Source organism: Nomascus leucogenys, unplaced genomic scaffold (assembly GCF_006542625.1).
Source record: "Nomascus leucogenys isolate Asia unplaced genomic scaffold, Asia_NLE_v1 Super-Scaffold_241, whole genome shotgun sequence".
NCBI classification, from domain to species: domain Eukaryota; kingdom Metazoa; phylum Chordata; class Mammalia; order Primates; family Hylobatidae; genus Nomascus; species Nomascus leucogenys.
Genome location: NW_022095767.1, coordinates 285,095 through 302,924, shown reverse-complemented (window position 1 = coordinate 302,924; position 17,830 = coordinate 285,095). Strand labels below are relative to the sequence as shown.

The 17,830-nt window shown below is 48.2% G+C and overlaps 1 protein-coding gene across 2 annotated transcripts; it reads right to left on the bottom strand.

Moving 5' to 3' along the window:
* Positions 1–113: 113 nt before the first annotated feature.
* LOC101177817 (putative ubiquitin-conjugating enzyme E2Q2-like protein) lies at positions 114–6,569 on the bottom strand. Of its 2 annotated transcripts, XM_030807850.1 has the most exons (3): positions 6,346–6,569; positions 5,149–5,333; positions 114–229 (listed from the first exon to the last, which is right to left on the bottom strand). In XM_030807850.1, exons 1-3 carry the CDS (start codon positions 6,392–6,394, stop codon positions 128–130), a joined length of 336 nt encoding a protein of 111 aa, XP_030663710.1. In that variant the 5' UTR covers positions 6,395–6,569; the 3' UTR covers positions 114–127. The 2 variants fall into 2 exon arrangements, with proteins under 2 accessions (XP_030663710.1, XP_030663711.1); XM_030807851.1 differs by lacking the exon at positions 114–229 and having other exon boundaries at positions 4,936–5,333; positions 6,346–6,567.
* Positions 6,570–17,830: the final 11,261 nt, after the last annotated feature.

Sequence of the window (17,830 nt, the reverse complement as noted above, 5' to 3'; positions counted from 1 at the left end):
CTCACTGCAAGCTCTGCCTCCCGGGTTCACGCCATTCTCCTCCCTCAGCCCCCGAGTAGCTGGGACTACAGTCGCCCGCCATCACGCCCGGCTAATTTTTTTTGTAGTTTTTAGTAGAGACGGGGTTTCACCGTGTTAGCCAGGATGGTCTCGATCTCCTGACCTCGTGATCCGCCCGACTCAGCCTACCAAACTGCTGGGATACCTTTTTCATTCTTGAAAGTAGGAGCTACGAAAAAACAAACAAACAAACAAAAAACACTACAAAAGACAGTACGTTTGTACAACCACATAATACCTATGCAAATGTCTGTTGAAATCTAAACAGAAGATAGAAGTAGTTCTAGTACCTTCACTGGGTAAGTAAGATAAGTAAACTTTTCCTTAATACACACTTTCAGCAGCGTTGACACCTAAAAGTGGTCGACTCTACTACCGTATTAAATGACATTCATTTTGTCAATATGTGTTCCAAATTCTTACTGCTCTTTGTCTCCAAAGGCGGGTTCCTACTGAATATTGAGACAGTTCAAGAATACTAGGGAAAAAAATTCTAATAATTGAAGTAAGGGTCATCTAAGGATAATATGCCACATATAGAGACACAGTAATATTTTCAACTTAAAAAAAATTCGGTTATCAAAGCTGCACAGCAAACACTATCCTAAGCTTAGCCTCTTCAGGCATTTGCTTTATAATCACTTCAAAGAAAAGTCAGTCACAAAATGCCACATTTTGTATGATTCTATTTATATGAAATGTCCAGGATAGGCAAATCTACAGAGACAGAAATTAGATCAGAGGTTGCCAGGATCAACGGTGGGGGAGATGAGTATAGAGAGTGACTGCTAATGGGTACGGGGTTTCTTTTTGGGGAGAAGAAAAGGTTCTGAAATGAGTTAGTGGTAATGGCTGCATAACTCTGAATATACTGAAAACCACTGAACTGTACACTTCAAAGGGTGAGGCTTATCATATAAAAGCTGTATCCCAATAGTTTAAAAAATGTTTGGGTATGTCAAGAAATAGGCCGGGCACAGTGGCTCACGCTTGTAATCCCAGCACTTTGGGAGGCCGAGGTGGGCGGATCACGAGGTCAGGAGATCGAGACCACGGTGAAACCCCGTCTCTACTAAAAATACAAAAAATTAGCCGGGCGTGGTGGCGGGCACCTGTAGTCCCAGCTACTCGGAGAGGCTGAGGCAGGAGAATGGCGTGAACCCGGGAGGCGGAGCTTGCAGTGAGCCGAGATTGCGCCACTGCACTCCAGCCTGGGCGACAGAGCGAGACTCCGTCTCAAAAAAAAAAAAAAAAAAAAGAAAGAAAGAATAGGATCATAGCTCAAAGATATGGGATATAAAATAAATGGAACAAAACTGCTCAATAATCTATCTACAATCACATAATGCTTAAGCTTTACCCTGACTAAAATTGCAAGCCTGGTGTTTTATTGGGATTTCACATTTTTTACTTCTTCCTAAGTCAGCCAATAATTCCTCCTCCTCACTTAATAGTTGACTATGAAGACCAAGCCATTTTGATTCTGCCTCCGATGAGCTTTCCCATTTCATTCCTCCTCCCATTCCCATGACTACCACACCAATGTAGGTTCTCCTCACTTCACTCTAAGAAAACAGCGGGGCCTAAACAGGGAGAATTCAGACAAGTTTCTAGAAAGCCAAACTACTTTCTAGAAAGTCAAAGATAATTATATTTTTTGCCATGACTGTTAAGAATGCCCATTTCATTGCACACTTTCTAACATTTTTACCAATCTGATAAATAAAAGCTGGTACTGAGATGAAAAAAAGGCTGGGCACAGTGGCTCACACCTGTAATCCCAACACTTTAGGAGGCTGAGGTGGCCAAATCACCTGAGGTCCGGAGTTCAAAACCAGCCTGGCCAACATGGTGAAACTCCGTCTCTACTAAAAATACAAAAATTAGCCAGGCATGGTGGCATGTGCCTGCAATCTCAGCTACTTGGGAGACTGAGGCAGGAGAGTTGCTTGAACCCAGGAGGTGGAGGTTGCAGTGAGCTGAGATCACGCCATTGCACTCCAGCCTGGGCGACAAGAACAAGACTTCATCTCAAAAAAAAAAAAGAAGAAGAAAAAGTTCCCATACAATATAATTTCTTCCATCTCTGGAAACAAATTCAGCAATGAGAACTGAAAGCCACCACGTCGAGGGTTTCAAGGATTTAGGTCTACCTATTGATGTCTAAAGCATTAGTTAAGTTAGAAAAAAATACGCACACACACGTGCACGCACACACACATACCCCTATGTATTCGGTACCAGAAAACATGACTGACTACATGGTACAGTCATCCAACAGAAAGCACACAATAACTGAAGGCAATGCAGAGGAGCAAGTTATAACATGGATCTACAATACTGCTGAGTGAAAAAGCAGATCACAAACAAATAGCTGATTTTTAAGGGAGAGGAAACATATACAAGCATAGGAGAAAAGAGATGAGCAGATGACTGGAAAGATACAAATTTCTGACCGTGGCACCTTCTGAGTGGTAGAATTATATAGGTAATATTTTCTAGTTTTGCCTAAAAGTTTTCTAAATTTCTTAAAATAAGAAGGTTTTGTTTTCCATATTATAAAATATCCACCACCCCAGGAAATTTAACCTTCAGCACAAACTCTACAACATGTTCAAAGTTTGTTCAGTTTAATATTTAAGAGACAATCTATTTTGAAAGACATCTAAAATGACCGATATTTAAACCTATGCATTAATATTTTTCAATCACGTTTTAAATTTTGTAATTTTGATAAGGTTAAGCTTTAGATTCATCTTGAAAAGATAAATTTTCTATTTGTCTTTAAAATATTCCCTACAATATGCCTGTTTTTAAACAGTGAATGGTGCTCAAAAATTGCAATATAAATTCAGGCAGTGTTCCTTACATAGAATGTGTGAGTGCTTCTAATACTGCTCTTTTTCACTGGTTATGAAAACACAGAAGAATTATTTAAGCATCTAATTATTCAGGTCCTTTGTTTCTCCTCCATTCTGTTAGTTTTTTACTAATTTCAAGGCCTGTGAGGATGAAGTTGTCTGTGACAGCTACCACAAAGGTTACTATAAGCAGACAAATTTCCAACAAGTTTATCACCACTACCATCCCCACCATAAAACTGTCTCAATCAAGGGCAACACAATTCAAGGTTAGCCAAGACAACTTCTTTACCTGTCACTGCTTAAGAAAAGGATTTTTTGGTCTGATTTAGAAATAACTTTCTGTATCTATTTTTCTCCATAAATCCACTGAGACCAATGTGTGCCTCTATCTCAAGCACCAGCAAGCAAAACTGCCTGCCAGTATGTTCAGTTTTTGTATCTTTCCAAATGTAGGGCACAGCTATTTTTGATATCATAATTTTTTGAAAACTGATGCACAAACTTCTTCTGGAAAGTTCAGCCGGGCGCGGTAGCTCACGCCTGTAATCCCAGCACTGTGGGAGGCTGAGGCAGGCAGATCACGAGGTCAGGAATTCAAGACCAGCCTGGCCAACATGGTGAACCCTGTCTCTACTAAAACTACAAAAATTAGCCAGGTGCGGTGGCAGGTGCCTGTAATCCCAGCTACTCAGGAGGCTGAGGCAGGAGAATCGCTTGAACCTGGGTGGCAGAGGTTCCAGTGAGCCAAGATCGCACGACTGTACTCCGACCTGGGTGATAGAGTGAGACTCCATCTCAAAATAAAAAAAAAAAAAAAAAAAGAATTTCAGATATACAGCAGTTGTAATTCTTCTGAAGGCTGCTTATGGGACATATTACTTTCATATTTTGCTGTTCAATAAATGGGTGGAGAATAAAGTAAATTGGCAGAATTACCATATACAATAAAATTCAAAGTCCTCTGACAACAAAAGAAACTTAAAATACACACGTACACACACACACGCACACGGCTTTCCCTGCTAATCATTTTACAACAACCAAGCAGCTAACCCAGAGCCCACAAAAGCAGAGTAAAAATTCTAACACCTGGCAAAATAAAAATGCACATATATCCCTGTCATCTAAAAAAAATGCTTAAGTATTCAAAGACAGACAGCAATTACAGCTACTGAGAACATCACTGTGAGCAAACTGAGGCAGAGAAAACAAAGGTGCCGATGAGGATTTGAACCACTGAAGCTGCAGAAACCCACTGGATGGTTTCCTAGGTACCGAGTCGGCATTATCTTTCAGAACGATCTTCTAGAAGAGATCACATAACACTGTTACAAAAGATCTGGAGAAAGGGACCCTGGCTTCATCACTCTGGCTCTCCAGTCATGCTTTACATTTTCACTTCTTACACTCTCTTTCACAGGAAGTCAATTTACAGACTTCCATCGAGCCCTTAGAGACCTTTTTGTACTCTCCATGACAAGTTCTTCATGTTATGTCTGCACTTTGGACAAATTCTTAGCAGTTAACTTACAAGGCAGTTAAGATTTTTGTTGCCGGGCGCGGTGGCTCACGCTTGTAATCCCAGCACTTTGGGAGGCCGAGGCGGGCGGATCACGAGGTCAGGAGATCGAGACCACGGTGAAACCCCGTCTCTACTAAAAATACAAAAAAATTAGCCAGGCGTGGTGGCGGGCGCCTGCAGTCCCAGCTACTCGGAGAGGCTGAGGCTGGAGAATGGCGTGAACCCGGCAGGCGGAGCTTGCAGTGAGCCGAGATCGCGCCACTGCACTCCAGCCTGGGCGACAGAGCGAGACTCCGTCTCAAAAAAAAAAAAAAAAAATTTTTTGTTCAAGCACAATATAGCTAGAATAGGGTCATACATTCAATAAAACAAATACTTACCAAGCATTTATTGAGTGGAAGATAAAAAGCATAAAGCATAATTATAAAACATTCTCCCCTGCCACCATAAAAATTGTTTTTAAGCCTTACAGAATACAGCGTAACATGACCAAAGCAAAAATAGTGAAGACTAAAGAGGGGAGGAAGGGGAAATATCAGCATGAACTGAATATGACCCAGAAGAGCCTTGATGGTCAGACGTGTAAAGACAAATTGGGTAGGGTTAGGGGGTGGCTGTCAGGGGCACATTCTACAGGGGAAAAACAGCTGATACAGAAGCCTGAAAGGAAAAGCGGGCAGAGCAGCTGGACAGGACTCTTACCTGCTGCATCCACGGTACAATGCGCCTTTCCGGAACACAGCAGCGGCCCGGGGGAGAGGGATCGCTCAAACAGCACCAGAGGCTGCATTCCAACTTTTCCTCCATCCACGAGTCCGTTTTCATTGTTAGTTTCTCCTTAAAAACGATTGGCTGAACACGCACACGCGGGAACAAGGAAAACCTGACTGAAAAATGAGGCGTTTAAGCTTAAGGGCCTTGGATCGGGGCGCGGTGGCTCAGGCCTGTAATCCCAGAACTTTGGGAGGCAGAGATGGGTCATTTGAGGTCAGGAGTTCGAGACCAGCCTGGCCAACATGGTGAAACCCAGTCTCTACTAAACAACACAAAAGTTAGCCAGGCGTGGTGTCAGGCGCCTGTAATCCCAGCTACTCGGGAGGCTGAGGCAGGAGAATCGCTTGAACCCATGGCCTGGCAAAAGACGGAGGCTGCAGTAAGCCGAGATCGCCCCACTGCACTCTAGCCTGGGTGACAGAGTGAGACTCCATCTCAACAAGCGCCTGCCACCATACCCGGCTAATTTTTGTATTTTTCGTAGAGACAGGGTTTTACCATGTTGGCCAGGCTGGTCTAGAACTCCTGACCTCAGGCGATCCAGCTGCCTCAGTCTCCCAAAGTGCTGGGATTACAGGAATGAGCACTGCGCCCGGCCAAAAAACCGAAAATCTTAAAGGCCTTTCCCCTTCCCCGCCTGGGCTCAAACAACAGCCGGAGCCGCCCTACCACGCCCCGTCGCGGTCCCGGGGAGCAGGCTGGCTGAGAGCGATCATGGGCCCCGAAAGGGCTGCGGGCGACGCGGGCTCCCACCTCGGGGCGCGGCGACTGGGGCGAGAGGTGCTGGCAGCCCTCAAGCCAGCCCCGTGCAAGGAGCCAGAGAGACGCGCCCTCCCCCTCCTCTCACCCAAGCCTCACGCAGCGGGGCGGGCCAGTCGCGGGAGAAAGGGGCGCGCTCGCCCCGCCCGGGGAACCGGGGCCTCTCCCGGGCAGGCTCCCCTTTGTCCCGGGACTCTGGGCGCCTCCTCTTCGCCCTCGCCCTGCCCCGTGAGGCCGCCACTGGGCGCCTCACCGTGATGTTGCAGTGGAGCCTGAGCTGCGGCGGCGGCTCCTGGTTCTTGTGGAACATAGAGGCCAGCAACTTCAGCTTGGCCTTGAACTCTCACACGGACATTTTACTCTCACCTCTGGCGGGAGGGGCGCGGAAGGTGAGCCGGTCGGGAGCCGCTGTCATGGCCGCGACCGCCCGCGGGACCTCTCGGCGGCGCTCTCGCGGCTCCGCCTCTCCCCGCTGCCTCCACTCTAGTCAGAGTAGGGCTGGAAAATGGCAAGGGGCACCGAGGCCTCTGCGGGGAGCTGTGTGGCGGCCTGGGCGGCTGCTCCCCTTGTAACAGACTCCACCGACAGGAGGCGCTGCTCCGGTCAAGCCGCAGCTTAAAAGGGCAACAGCACCACCGCCCCCACTACCGCCTGGGAAAGGGCTGCCCCTACCCGGCTACCGTCCCTCTCGCCCCGCACCTCTCACCCCTCACCCCTCACCCCTCACCCCTCTCACCCCTCACCCCTCACGCCCGCGCAACCCGTGCGCACCCGTTTCAGCGGGTGCACGAGTCCAGAGCATGCGCGCGCTTCTGGCTGCCCCCTCCTCGCCTTGACCCAGCACTGTTGGACCCATCTGGTCCGTTCTTCACATTCGCGGACTGGAGGCTCCGGGCAGCACAACCACCAACGTGTGTGTGTGTGTGTGTGTGTGTGTGTGTGTGCGCGCAGTGAGCCGAGATCGCGCCACCGCACTCCAGCCTGGGAGACAGAGCGAGACTCTGTCTCAAAAAAAAAAAAAAAATTCTTTTTTCTGTAGAGATGGGGCTTTCACTATGTTGCCCAGGATGGTCTTGAAGTCCTGAGCTCAAGCCATCCTCCTGCCTTGGCCTCCCAAAATGTTGGCATTATAGGTGTGAGCCACTGAGCTTGGCCTTCTTTATAAAGACCTGTGTAATGACATTGGTCCCACCCAGATAATTCAGGATCATCTTCCAAGTCCCTTTTGCTACATGAAGTCACCTATTTACAGGTGCCAGGGCTTAGGAGGTGGTTGTCTTCGAGGACCATGATTCAGCCCCCAGATCATGGGGTGGAGAGGCATGACAGGCCATGTTGGCTCTAGTGCCCAGAACCAAACTCCAGCCCAGCTTCAGAGGCCCTGCAAGTTCTGGGCACTGCTTTCCCTCCAGGCCCCCAGCTCCCCACCCCTGCCTCTGGGCTCCAGTTCCTGGAAGGTAACTTGTTTCCTTTGGCCATGGCCTGGGAACAGGCTTCCAGGCCCTTCCCTCCCCCGCAGCCTGGCCTGGCCATGCCGGGTTCCTGGAGTTCAGCTCACAGGGACCAGGTGGCCAGGTGGAAGGGCAGACAGGCCACCCAGCACCAGATTCACCCCGAGAGAACTGGGGAACCAGAGTGCCTGGGGATTTTGCAGACGGACTGTGAACTGGGCCATGCTTATCTTTCCCTGTCCCATGCAAAAGCCATTTCCTCCCACGAAGCAGGAAAAATCTCAGCCAGCCTCCGGGATTTCACTGAAAACCCAGCACCACAAACCTCAAATGTGGAGCCCTCCTGTTTTTCTAGTAAGTTTTTTTCTCCAAGACGGCAGCTTCTGACTCTCCTCTCTCCTCAAGACTCCCAGTGCCCCCAACCAGCCTGAATCCTCACCCACTGATCTTCCATCTAAAAATAAAACACATCTGCACAATAAAATGTCATTTATCAAGAACAGAGCACAGAGGACTGGGTACTGTGACTCACGCCTGTAATCCCAGCACTTCGGGAGGCTGAGGCTGGAGGATCTCTTGAGGCCAGGAGTTTGAGAACAGCCTGGACAAATGGTGAACGCCCATCTTAACTAAAAATACAAAAAAATTAGCCAGGCATGGTAGTACAAGCCTGTGATCCCAGCTACTTGGGAGGCTGGGGCAGGAAGATCGCTTGAGCCCAGGAGGTCAAGCACAGAGAAGTATTATGGAGTAGTGTTTAAGAGTGTGAATTCTGCTGCCCGATTGCCCACCTTTAAGCAGCCCTGCCTCTTACCAGCTGTGTGACTTTGGGGAAGGTGATTGTCCTCTGTGCCTGCTTCCTCATTTTTTTTTTTTTTTTTTTTTTTTTTTTTTTTTTTTTTTTTTTTTTTTTGAGACAGAGTCTGGCTGTCGCCCAGGCTGGAGTGCAGTGGCGCGATCTTGGCTCACTGCAGGCTCCGCCCCCCGGGGTTCTCTTGCCTCAGCCTCCCGAGTAGCTGGCACTACAGGCACCCGCCACCTCGCCCGGCTAATTTTTTGTATTTTTAGTAGAGACGGGGTTTCACTGTGTTAGCCAGGATGGTCTCGATCTCCTGACCTCGTGATCCGCCCGCCTCGGCCTCCCAAAGTGCTGGGATTACAGGCGTGAGCCACCGCGCCCGGCCAAGCTTCCTCATTTGTAAGATGAGGATGAGAATATAACAGTAGCTACCTCGAAGGCTTTCCATGCAAATGAAATATTTGCAAAGTGCTTGGAACAGGGTCGGGCATATAGTAAGCATCATATACATTTTTGTTAAATAATAAAGTAAAATTTGTTTCTTCAGCTTCTTACCAGGAAATCTGCATTTGCCGTGTGTGCACTTGTCCTTCTCTCCTGCCCCTTGGAGGAAGTTTCTGTGCTTCCTATTGAAAGCCAGTCCTGTGGCCAGGCACGGTGGCTGACGCCTGTAATCCCAGCACTTTGGGAGGCTGAGGCGGGTGGATCAGTTGAGGCTGGGAGTTCGAGACCAGCCTGGCCAACATGGTGAAAACCTGTCTCTACTAAAAATACAAAAATTAACTGGGTGTGGTGGTGGGTGCCTGTAATTCCAGCTACTTGGGAGGCTGAGGCAGGTGGATTGCTGGAGCCTGGGAGGCTGCAGTGAGCCATGATTGCACCACTACACTCCAGCCTGGGTGACAGAGTAAGACCCTGTCTGAAGAAACAAAAAGGAATTTTTCTCTCTCTCTCTCTTTATTTTTTTTTACACTGTTATACACCCTGTCTCAAAAAGAAAAAAGAAGATGAAATTCTTCTCTTTGTTTTTAAGTGTTATACACCTTGCTTTATTAAACAGTATGTTGTGAGGATGTCAGCAAATCATTTCATACAAAGGAAATCTTCCCATATCAGCGCATAGAGAACGTCCTCCTTATTTCGTGTAACCATGCATAGTATTCTACTACACAGATGCGCCACAACTTATGTTTATGTACCACTAAGCATAGTCCTCTATAAATGGATATTCAGTCCAGTTCCAACTGATTGCTGTTACTCTCTTTATTTTTCAAACACTCGCTCTTGGGGTTCCCCCCAGCCCTCCTCCTCTGCTGTCTCCTGGATTCTTTGTCTGCTGTCTGACACTGACACGCTGGGAGTGCTGGAGGCATGGGCTTGGGCCATCTCCTCGTCTTTCCCCACACCCTTTCCCTAGATCAAGCTTGTCCAACTTGCGGCCTGTGGGCTGCATGCGGCCCAGGATGGCTCTGAAGGTGGCCCAACACAAATTTGTGAACTTTCTTAAAACATTATGAGATTTTGGCCGGGTGTGGTGGCTATGCCTGTAATCCCAGCACTTTGGGAGGCCGAGATGAGTGGATCACCTGAGGTCAGGAGTTCGAGACCAGCCTGACCAACATGGAGAAACCTGTCTCTACTAAAAATACAAAATTAGCCGGGCATGGTGGCACATGCCTGTAATCCCAGCTACTCAGGAGGCTGAGGCAGGAGAATCACTTGAACCTGGAGGTGGAGGTTGCAGTGAGCCGAGATTGGGCGATTGCACTCCAGCCTGGGCAACAAGAGCGAAACTTTGGCTCGAAAACAAAAAACAAACAAAAAAAATTATGAGATTTTTTTTTGCGATTTTTTTTTTTTTTTTTTTTTTAGCTCATCAGCTATTGTTAGTGTTAGCGTATTTTATGTGTTGCCCAAGACAATTCTTCTTCCATTGTGGCCCAGGGAAGCCAAAAGATTGGACACCTCTGGCCTAAATGATCTCATCTAGCTCCATGGCTTAAGATATTTCCTGGGTGCCAATGGCTTCTAAATTTATATCTCCACCCCATCTCTGAACTCCAGGCTCACATATCTCACTCGACTTGGAAGCCTACGAGGCATATCAAATTGAAGACATTCAAAATGGAATTCTTGGAACTCCCAAGTTCATTTTCCCTAGAGCTTCCTCATCTCAGTGAATGGACGCCTCATCATTCTAATAGTTCAAGCCCAAAGCTGAGTCAATTAAAAAAAACAAACAACAACAAAACAAAGCCGGGCGCTGTGGCTCACGCCTATAATCCCAGCACTTTGGGAGGCCGAGACAGACGGATCACCTGGGGTTGGGAGTTTGAGACCAGCCTGACCAACATGGTGAAACCCCATCTCTACTAAAAACACAAAATTAGCCAGGCCTGGTGGTGTGCCCCTGTAATCCCAGCTACTCAGGAGGCTGAGGCAGGAGAATCGCTTGAACCTGGGGTGGCGTAGGTTGCAGTGAGCCGAGATCGCGCCATTGCACCCCAGCCTGGGCAACAAGAGGGAAACTCCATCTGAAAAAAAAAAAAGTTTTTTATTGAGGTGAAATTCACATAATATAAAATGAGCCATTTAGAAGTGTACACAGCTGGGCAAGGTGGTTCATGCCACCAGCACTTTGTAATTCCAGCACTTTGGGAGGCCAAGGCGGGAGGATCACTTGAGCCCAGGAGTTCAAGAACAGCTGGGGCAACATGGTGGGACCCTGTCTCTACAAAAACTTTAAAAATTAAGGACCGGGCGCGGTGGCTCACGCCTGTAATCCCAGCACTTTAGGAGGCCGAGGCGGGCGGATCACGAGGTCAGGAGATTGAGACCATCCCGGCTAACACGGTGAAACTCCTTCTCTACTAAAAATACAAAAAAAAGAAATTAGCCGGGCGTGGTGGCGGGTGCCTGTAGTCCCAGCTACTCAGGAGGCTGAGGCAAGAGAATGGCGTGGACCCGGGACGTGGAGCTTGCAGTGAGCCGAGATGGTGCCACTGCACTCCAGCCTGGGCAACAGAGCGAGACTCTGTCTCAAACAAACAAACACACAAACAACAACAAAAAAAACACCAAAGGGCTGAGTGTGGTGGTTCATGCCTGTAATCTCAACACTTTGGGAGGCTGAGGCAGGAAGATTGCTTAAGCCAAGGAGTTTGAGATCAGCCTGGGCAACATGGCAAAACCCTGTCTCTACTAAAAATACAAAAATACAAAAAAAAAAAAAAATTAGCTGGGCGAGGTGGTGCATCTCTGTAGTCCCAGCTACTCACAAGGCTGAGGTGGCCACGAGAATCACCCAAGCCTAGGAGGTCGAGGCTGCAGTGAGCCATGATCATGCCACAGCACTCCAGCCTGGGTGACAGGATTGAGAATCTGTCTCTAAATGAATACATAAACCACCAAAAGTTTGAACGTGGCTGCATAGTCTTTGGGTAACCTACCCTCACCTAAATTTTCCCAAAAGGCTCATTTAATTCTTTTTTTTTTTTTTTTTTTTTTTTTTTTTTTTTGAGACGGAGTCTCGCTCTGTCGCCCAGGCTGGAGTGCAGTGGCGCGATCTCGGCTCACTGCAAGCTCCGCCTCCCGGGTTCACGCCATTCTCCTGCCTCAGCCTCTCCAAGTAGCTGGGACTACAGGCGCCCGCCACCACGCCCGGCTAATTTTTTGTATTTTTAGTAGAGACAGGGTTTCACCGTGGTCTCGATCTCCTGACCTCGTGATCCGCCCGCCTCGGCCTCCCAAAGTGCTGGGATTACAAGCGTGAGCCACCGCGCCCGGCCAAGGCTCATTTAATTCTAACGTGCTATTGACCAGGCACAGTGGCTCACGCCTGTAATCCCAGTATTTTGGGAGACCAAAGTGGGCAGATTACTTGAGGTCAAGAGTTTGAGACCAGCCAGGCCAGCATGGTGAAACCCCGTGTCTACTACAAATACAAAAATTAGCCAGATGTGGTGGCACACACCTGTAATCTCAGCTACTGGGGAGGCTGAGGCAGGAGAATTGCTTCAACTTGAGAGGCAGAGATTGCAGTGAGCTGAGATCAGGACACTGCACTCCAGCCTGTGCAACAGAGCAAGGCTCCGTCTCAAAAACAAAAAACAGGCCGGGCGCAGCGGCTCACACCTGTAATCCCAGCACTTTGGGAGGCCAAGGCGGGCGGATCACGAGGTCAGGAGATCAAGACCATCCTGGCTAACACGGTGAAAACCTGTCTCTACTAAAAATATGAAAAATTAGCTGGTCGTGGTGGCAGGCGTCTGTAGTTCCAGCTACTTGGGAGGCTGAGGCAGGAGAATGGCCAGAACCCAGGAGGCGGAGCTTGCAGTGAGCCGAGATCGCGCCACTGCATTCCAGCCTGGGCAACAGAGCAAGACATCATCTCAAAAAAAAAAAAAAAAACAAGCTGGGCACGGTGGCTCATGCCTGTAATCCCAGCACTTTGGGAGGCCGAGGCCGGCGAATCACGAGGTCAGGAGATCGAGACTATCCTGGCTAACACGGTGAAACCCTGTCTCTACTAAAAATACAAAAAATTAGCCTGGCATGGTGGCGGGCACCTGTAGTCCCAGCTACTCGGGAGGCTGAGGCAAGAGAATGGTGTGAACCCAGAAGGTGGAGTTTGCAGTGAGCCAAGATCGCGCCACTGCATTCCAGCCTGGGTGACAGAGCGAGACTTCATCTCAAAAAAAAAAACAAAAAACAAAAAACAAAAGGAAAACAAAAAACAAAAGAACAACAAAAAACAAACATGCTATTGAGCAGAATATAAGGCTCTTCAGAATGCATGTCAATGCCTATAATATGATTGTTGTTTTTACGTTTATTGGAATGAGGACCAGGACAGTCAGAGAAGCTTCCTGCCGAAATGGCTCCCAGTGGAGTGATGCCTCCAAGCCTGAGAAAAAGTCACGGTAAAGCACCTTTGGGTATAACCCTTTTGGAGCAGAAAATGATAGACAAAGAATTTCAAGGATAGACAGAGGCCCCAGGCCCTGTGCCAGGAAGCAAAAACCTTGAGTGCTGGGCTCAGATTCAAGGAACATGACTCATGTAATTATGTAGGGAAAAAGAAGAAGAGTATGAACCTTAGAAAGAAGGAAGTGTGTCTGTTCTTCAGAGATGATGTTGTTATCGATAGAGGGTCTTGACTGCAAGTTGTCTAGGTTCTTGGTGTTTTGAGCAAAGAATTGGACAAAACACACAGCAAAGCAAGGAAAGCAGAGATTTATCCAAAGTGAAAGTACACACCACAGTGTGGGAGCAGGCCCCAGTGGCTGCTCAAGGGCCCCGGATACAGAATGTTCTCAGGTCCAAATACCTCCTATAGGTTTCGCATTGGCCGCTTATTTTTATTTATTTATTTATTTTGAGATGGAGTCTCACTCTTGTCACCCAGGCTGGAGTGCAATGGTGCGATCGTGTCTCACTGCAACCTCTGCCTCCCGGGTTCAAGCAATTCTCCTGCCTCAGCCTCCCGAGCAGCTGGGATTACCGGTGTCTGTCACCACGCCTGGCTAATTTTTGTATATTTTTTAGTAGAGACGGGGTTTCACCATGTTGGCCAGACTGGTCTGGAACTCCTGACCTCAGGGGATCCGCCGGCCTTGGCCTCCTAAAGTGCTGGGATTACATGCTTGAGCCACTGCACCCGGCCCTTCCATTGGCCACTTGGTGTTCACCCCATGTAAATTAAGTGGTGGTCCACAATCATTCTGATAGGTTGCAAAAAGCAACCAATCAGAGGCCACAGTGAAGTTACAAAGTTGCACTTCTATGCAAACAAAGACCTCGCCTGCAATCAGTCTGATTGGTTGTGGACAGTGGTTGTGTACAGCAACCAATCAGAGGCTGAAGTGAAGTTAGGAAGTTACACTCCTATGCTTTCTGCAACCAATCAGAGGTACCTTCGATTTCCCATCTGCCCCACAGAAAAGGTTGGGGTTGGCCGGGCGCGGTGGCTCAAGCCTGTAATCCCAGCACTTTGGGAGGCCGAGGCGGGCGGATCACGAGGTCAGGAGATCGAGACCATCCTGGCTAACACAGTGAAACCCCGTCTCTACTAAAAATACAAAAAATTAGCCGGGTGTGTTGGCGGGCGCCTGTAGTCCCAGCTACTCAGGAGGCTGAGGCAGGAGAATGGCGTGAACCCGGGAGGCGGAGCTTGCAGTGAGCCGAGATCGCGCCACTGCACTCCAGCCTGGGGCACAGAGCAAGACTCCGTCTCAAAAAAAAAAAAAAAAAAAGAAAAGGTTGGGGTTTGCAGGAGTCTCCCCTGGTCCTTTTGTTACTTAAGTGTGGAAGGTTGAGGTTTTTCTTTCAATGTAGTTCTAGAAGTCAGGGTGAATCAGCCTTAGGTTCCCTGCCTCCAGGCCCTATTCTCCTGACTCAATGTGACTGTATACTTTGAAAGAGAACCCATAAACTATTGGAAGAAATGAGAATTGAGCAAGGGGGCTCTGGGGTTGCAAAATTAATATCCTCAACCTAAACAAGTGCCAGTATACAGAAAACTGGCTTAGAAAACAAGCAGAAGAGGGCCGGGCGCGGTGGCTCATGCCTGTAATCCCAGCACTTTGGGAGGCCGAGGCGGGCAGATCACGAGGTCAGGAGATCCAGACCATCCTGGCTAACACGGTGAAACCCCGTCTCTACTAAAAATACAAAAATTAGCCGGGCGTGGTGGTGGGTGCCTGTAGTCCCAACTACTCAGGAGGCTGAGGCAGGAGAATGGCGTGAACCCGGGAGGCGGGGCTTGCAGTGAGCCGAGATTGCGCCACTGCACTCCAGCCTGGGTGACAGCGAGACTCCGTCTCAAAAAAAAAAAAGAAAACAACATTGCAAAAGAATTAAAAGATAATAAAAATATCTTGGAATGAGCTTATCAAAAATGGCACCAGATCTAGTTCAAAAAATTTGAAACTGCTGCTAGGGCTGAGCATACAAGATTTGAATATCTGGGAAGATCCAGTATTAAAAAGTTGAACCTAGCTTCCCCCCGAATCTATGAATTTAATCTAGCCTTATTTAAAACACTAGAAGTCTCTTTTAAAGTTAGGCAGGTTGATTCTGAGGTTCAAACGAAAAAAAAATGTGAAAAGATCCAGAACATTTCTGAAAAAGTAAGAGGAAACCAGCACTTCTGCATTTGAAAACTGATCATAAAAGTATAGTTTTCAAACAGTTTGGGGCTGGCCCATAAATGGACAGACAACTGGTTAAAAGGGACAGATTAGAGGAGCCAGAAATACATGTGGGAATTTATATCTTTTTTTTTTTTTAAATCTGAGACGGAGTCTTGGTCTGTCACCCAGGCTGGAGTGCAGTGGTGCAATCTTGGCTCACTGAAACCTCTGCCTCCCAGATTCAAGCTATTCTCCTGCCTAAGCCTCCCAAGTAGCTGGGATTACAGGCACGCACCACCACACCTGGCTAATTTTATGTATTTTTAGTAGAGACGGGGTTTCACTGTGTTAGCCAGGATGGTCTCGATCTCCTGACCTCGTGATCCGCCCGCCTTGGCCTCCCAAAGTGCTGGGATTACAGGCGTGAGCCACCACACCCAGCTGGGAATTTACATCTTAACAGTGGAATTTCATATCATTGAAAACGAGATGGACTTTTCTCCATAAAACTAAGACACTCAATAGCCATCTGGAAAGGTATAAAGTTAGAGGTAGATTGGAGATTTATTATTTATTTATTTGTTTTTTGAGAGAGAGTCTTACTCTGTCTCGCAGGCTGGAGTGCAGTGGCGTCATCTTGGCTCACTGCAACCTCCACCTCTTGGGTGGAGGCGATTCACCTGCTTCAGCCTCCCAAGTAGCTGGGATTACAGGCATGCACCACCATCCCCAGCCTAGATGGCAGATTTAAATGTCAAAAACGACACTTTAGGCAGGGCGTGGTGGCTCACGCCTGTAATCCCAGCACTTTGAGAGGCCGAGGCAAGTGTATCACCTGAAGTCAGGAGTTCATGACCAGCCTGGGCAACATGTTGAGACCCCATCTCTAGTAAAAATACAAAAATTAGCTGGGTGTGGTGGTGCATGCCTGTAATCCCAGCTACTTGGGAGGCTGAGGCAGAGAATCACTTGAACCCAGGAGGCAGAGGTTGCAGTGAGCCAAGATGATGCCATTGCACTCCAGCCTGGGTGACAGAGAGAGACCCTGTCTCAAAAAAAAAAAAAAGTTCATAACTCATGTAAGTTATGAGTGGCTAAATTCCTGGCATTACATTTTATTTGTATTAATATCTATTGGGCTCACTGTTAACACAAGGTTTGGAACAGAGCCAGAGTTAAATGTATAAATATGTATATTTGCTGTGTGAAGGATTAATTGTTCCTTTTCGACTCTCAGAAACCTACATCCTCCTACTCCAACATCGTTCCTGACTGGCAAACTCCTATAACGCCCTGGCCCTCAGTTATCTCATCAAACCTCTCCACCTTGGGTGTTCCATCTCACCCAGAGAAAAGTCCCAAGTCCCCGCCAGGAGCTTTGAGGTCTTGTAAGATCTGGCTGTCACCCCCTTTCTTGCGCGGCCAGCTTTTTCTTGGGTTTCTTCTCAACACTCCCTTGCTCCCTCTGCAGCCAGGCACCACTGGCTTCTGCTGTTCTTCAAATACACCAGGCAAGCTCCAGCCTCAGGGCCTTTGCACCGACTTGTTTTGTTTTTTTTTTTTGAGGCTGAGTCTCACTCTGTCGCCCAGGCTGGAGTGCAGTGGCGTGATCTCAGCTCACTGCAAGCTCCGCCTCCCAGGTTCAAGCAATTCTGCTGCCTTAGCCTCCCGAGTAGCTGGGATTACAGGCACACATCACCACACCCGGCTAATTTTTTTGTATTTTAGTAGAGACAGGGTTTCACCATGTTGCCCAGCTGGTCTCGAACCCCTGAGCTCAGGCAATCCACCCGCCTTGGCCTCCCGAAGAGCTGGGATTACAGGTGTGAGCTGCCATGCCCGGCCACACTGACTGTTCTTCCTGCTTGGAACACAGTTCCCTCACATATTCATAAGGTGGCTCTCTTACCTCCTTTAGGTCTTTGCTCAAAATGTCACCTCCATGGAGCCTTTACTTGGCACACTGTAAATTATAACATCCTCTCCTAATACACACTCTCTATGCCTGTCTCTCTCGCTCTCTCTCTCTCTCTTTTTTTTTTTTGGAGACAGAATCTCGCTCTGTCACCCAGGCTGGAGTGCAGTGGCATGATCTTGGCTCACTGCAAGCTCCGCCTCCCGGGTTCACGCCATTCTCCTGCCTCAGTCTCCCGAGTAGCTGGGACTACAGGCGCCCGCCACCACGCCTGGCTAATTTTTTGTATTTTTAGTAGAGATGGGGTTTCATCGTGTTAGACAGGATGGTCTCAATCTCCTGACCTCGTGATCCGCCCACCTTGGCCTCCCAAAGTGCTGCGATTACAGGCGTGAGCCACCGTGCCCGGCCCTCTCTCTGTCTTTTTTATTTAATTTAATTTTTTCTTTTGAGATGGGATCTCACTCTGTGTCCCAGGCTGGAGCGCAGTGGTATAATCACAGCTCACTGCAGCCTCGAACTCCCAGGTTCTAGGAACCCTTCCACCTCAGCT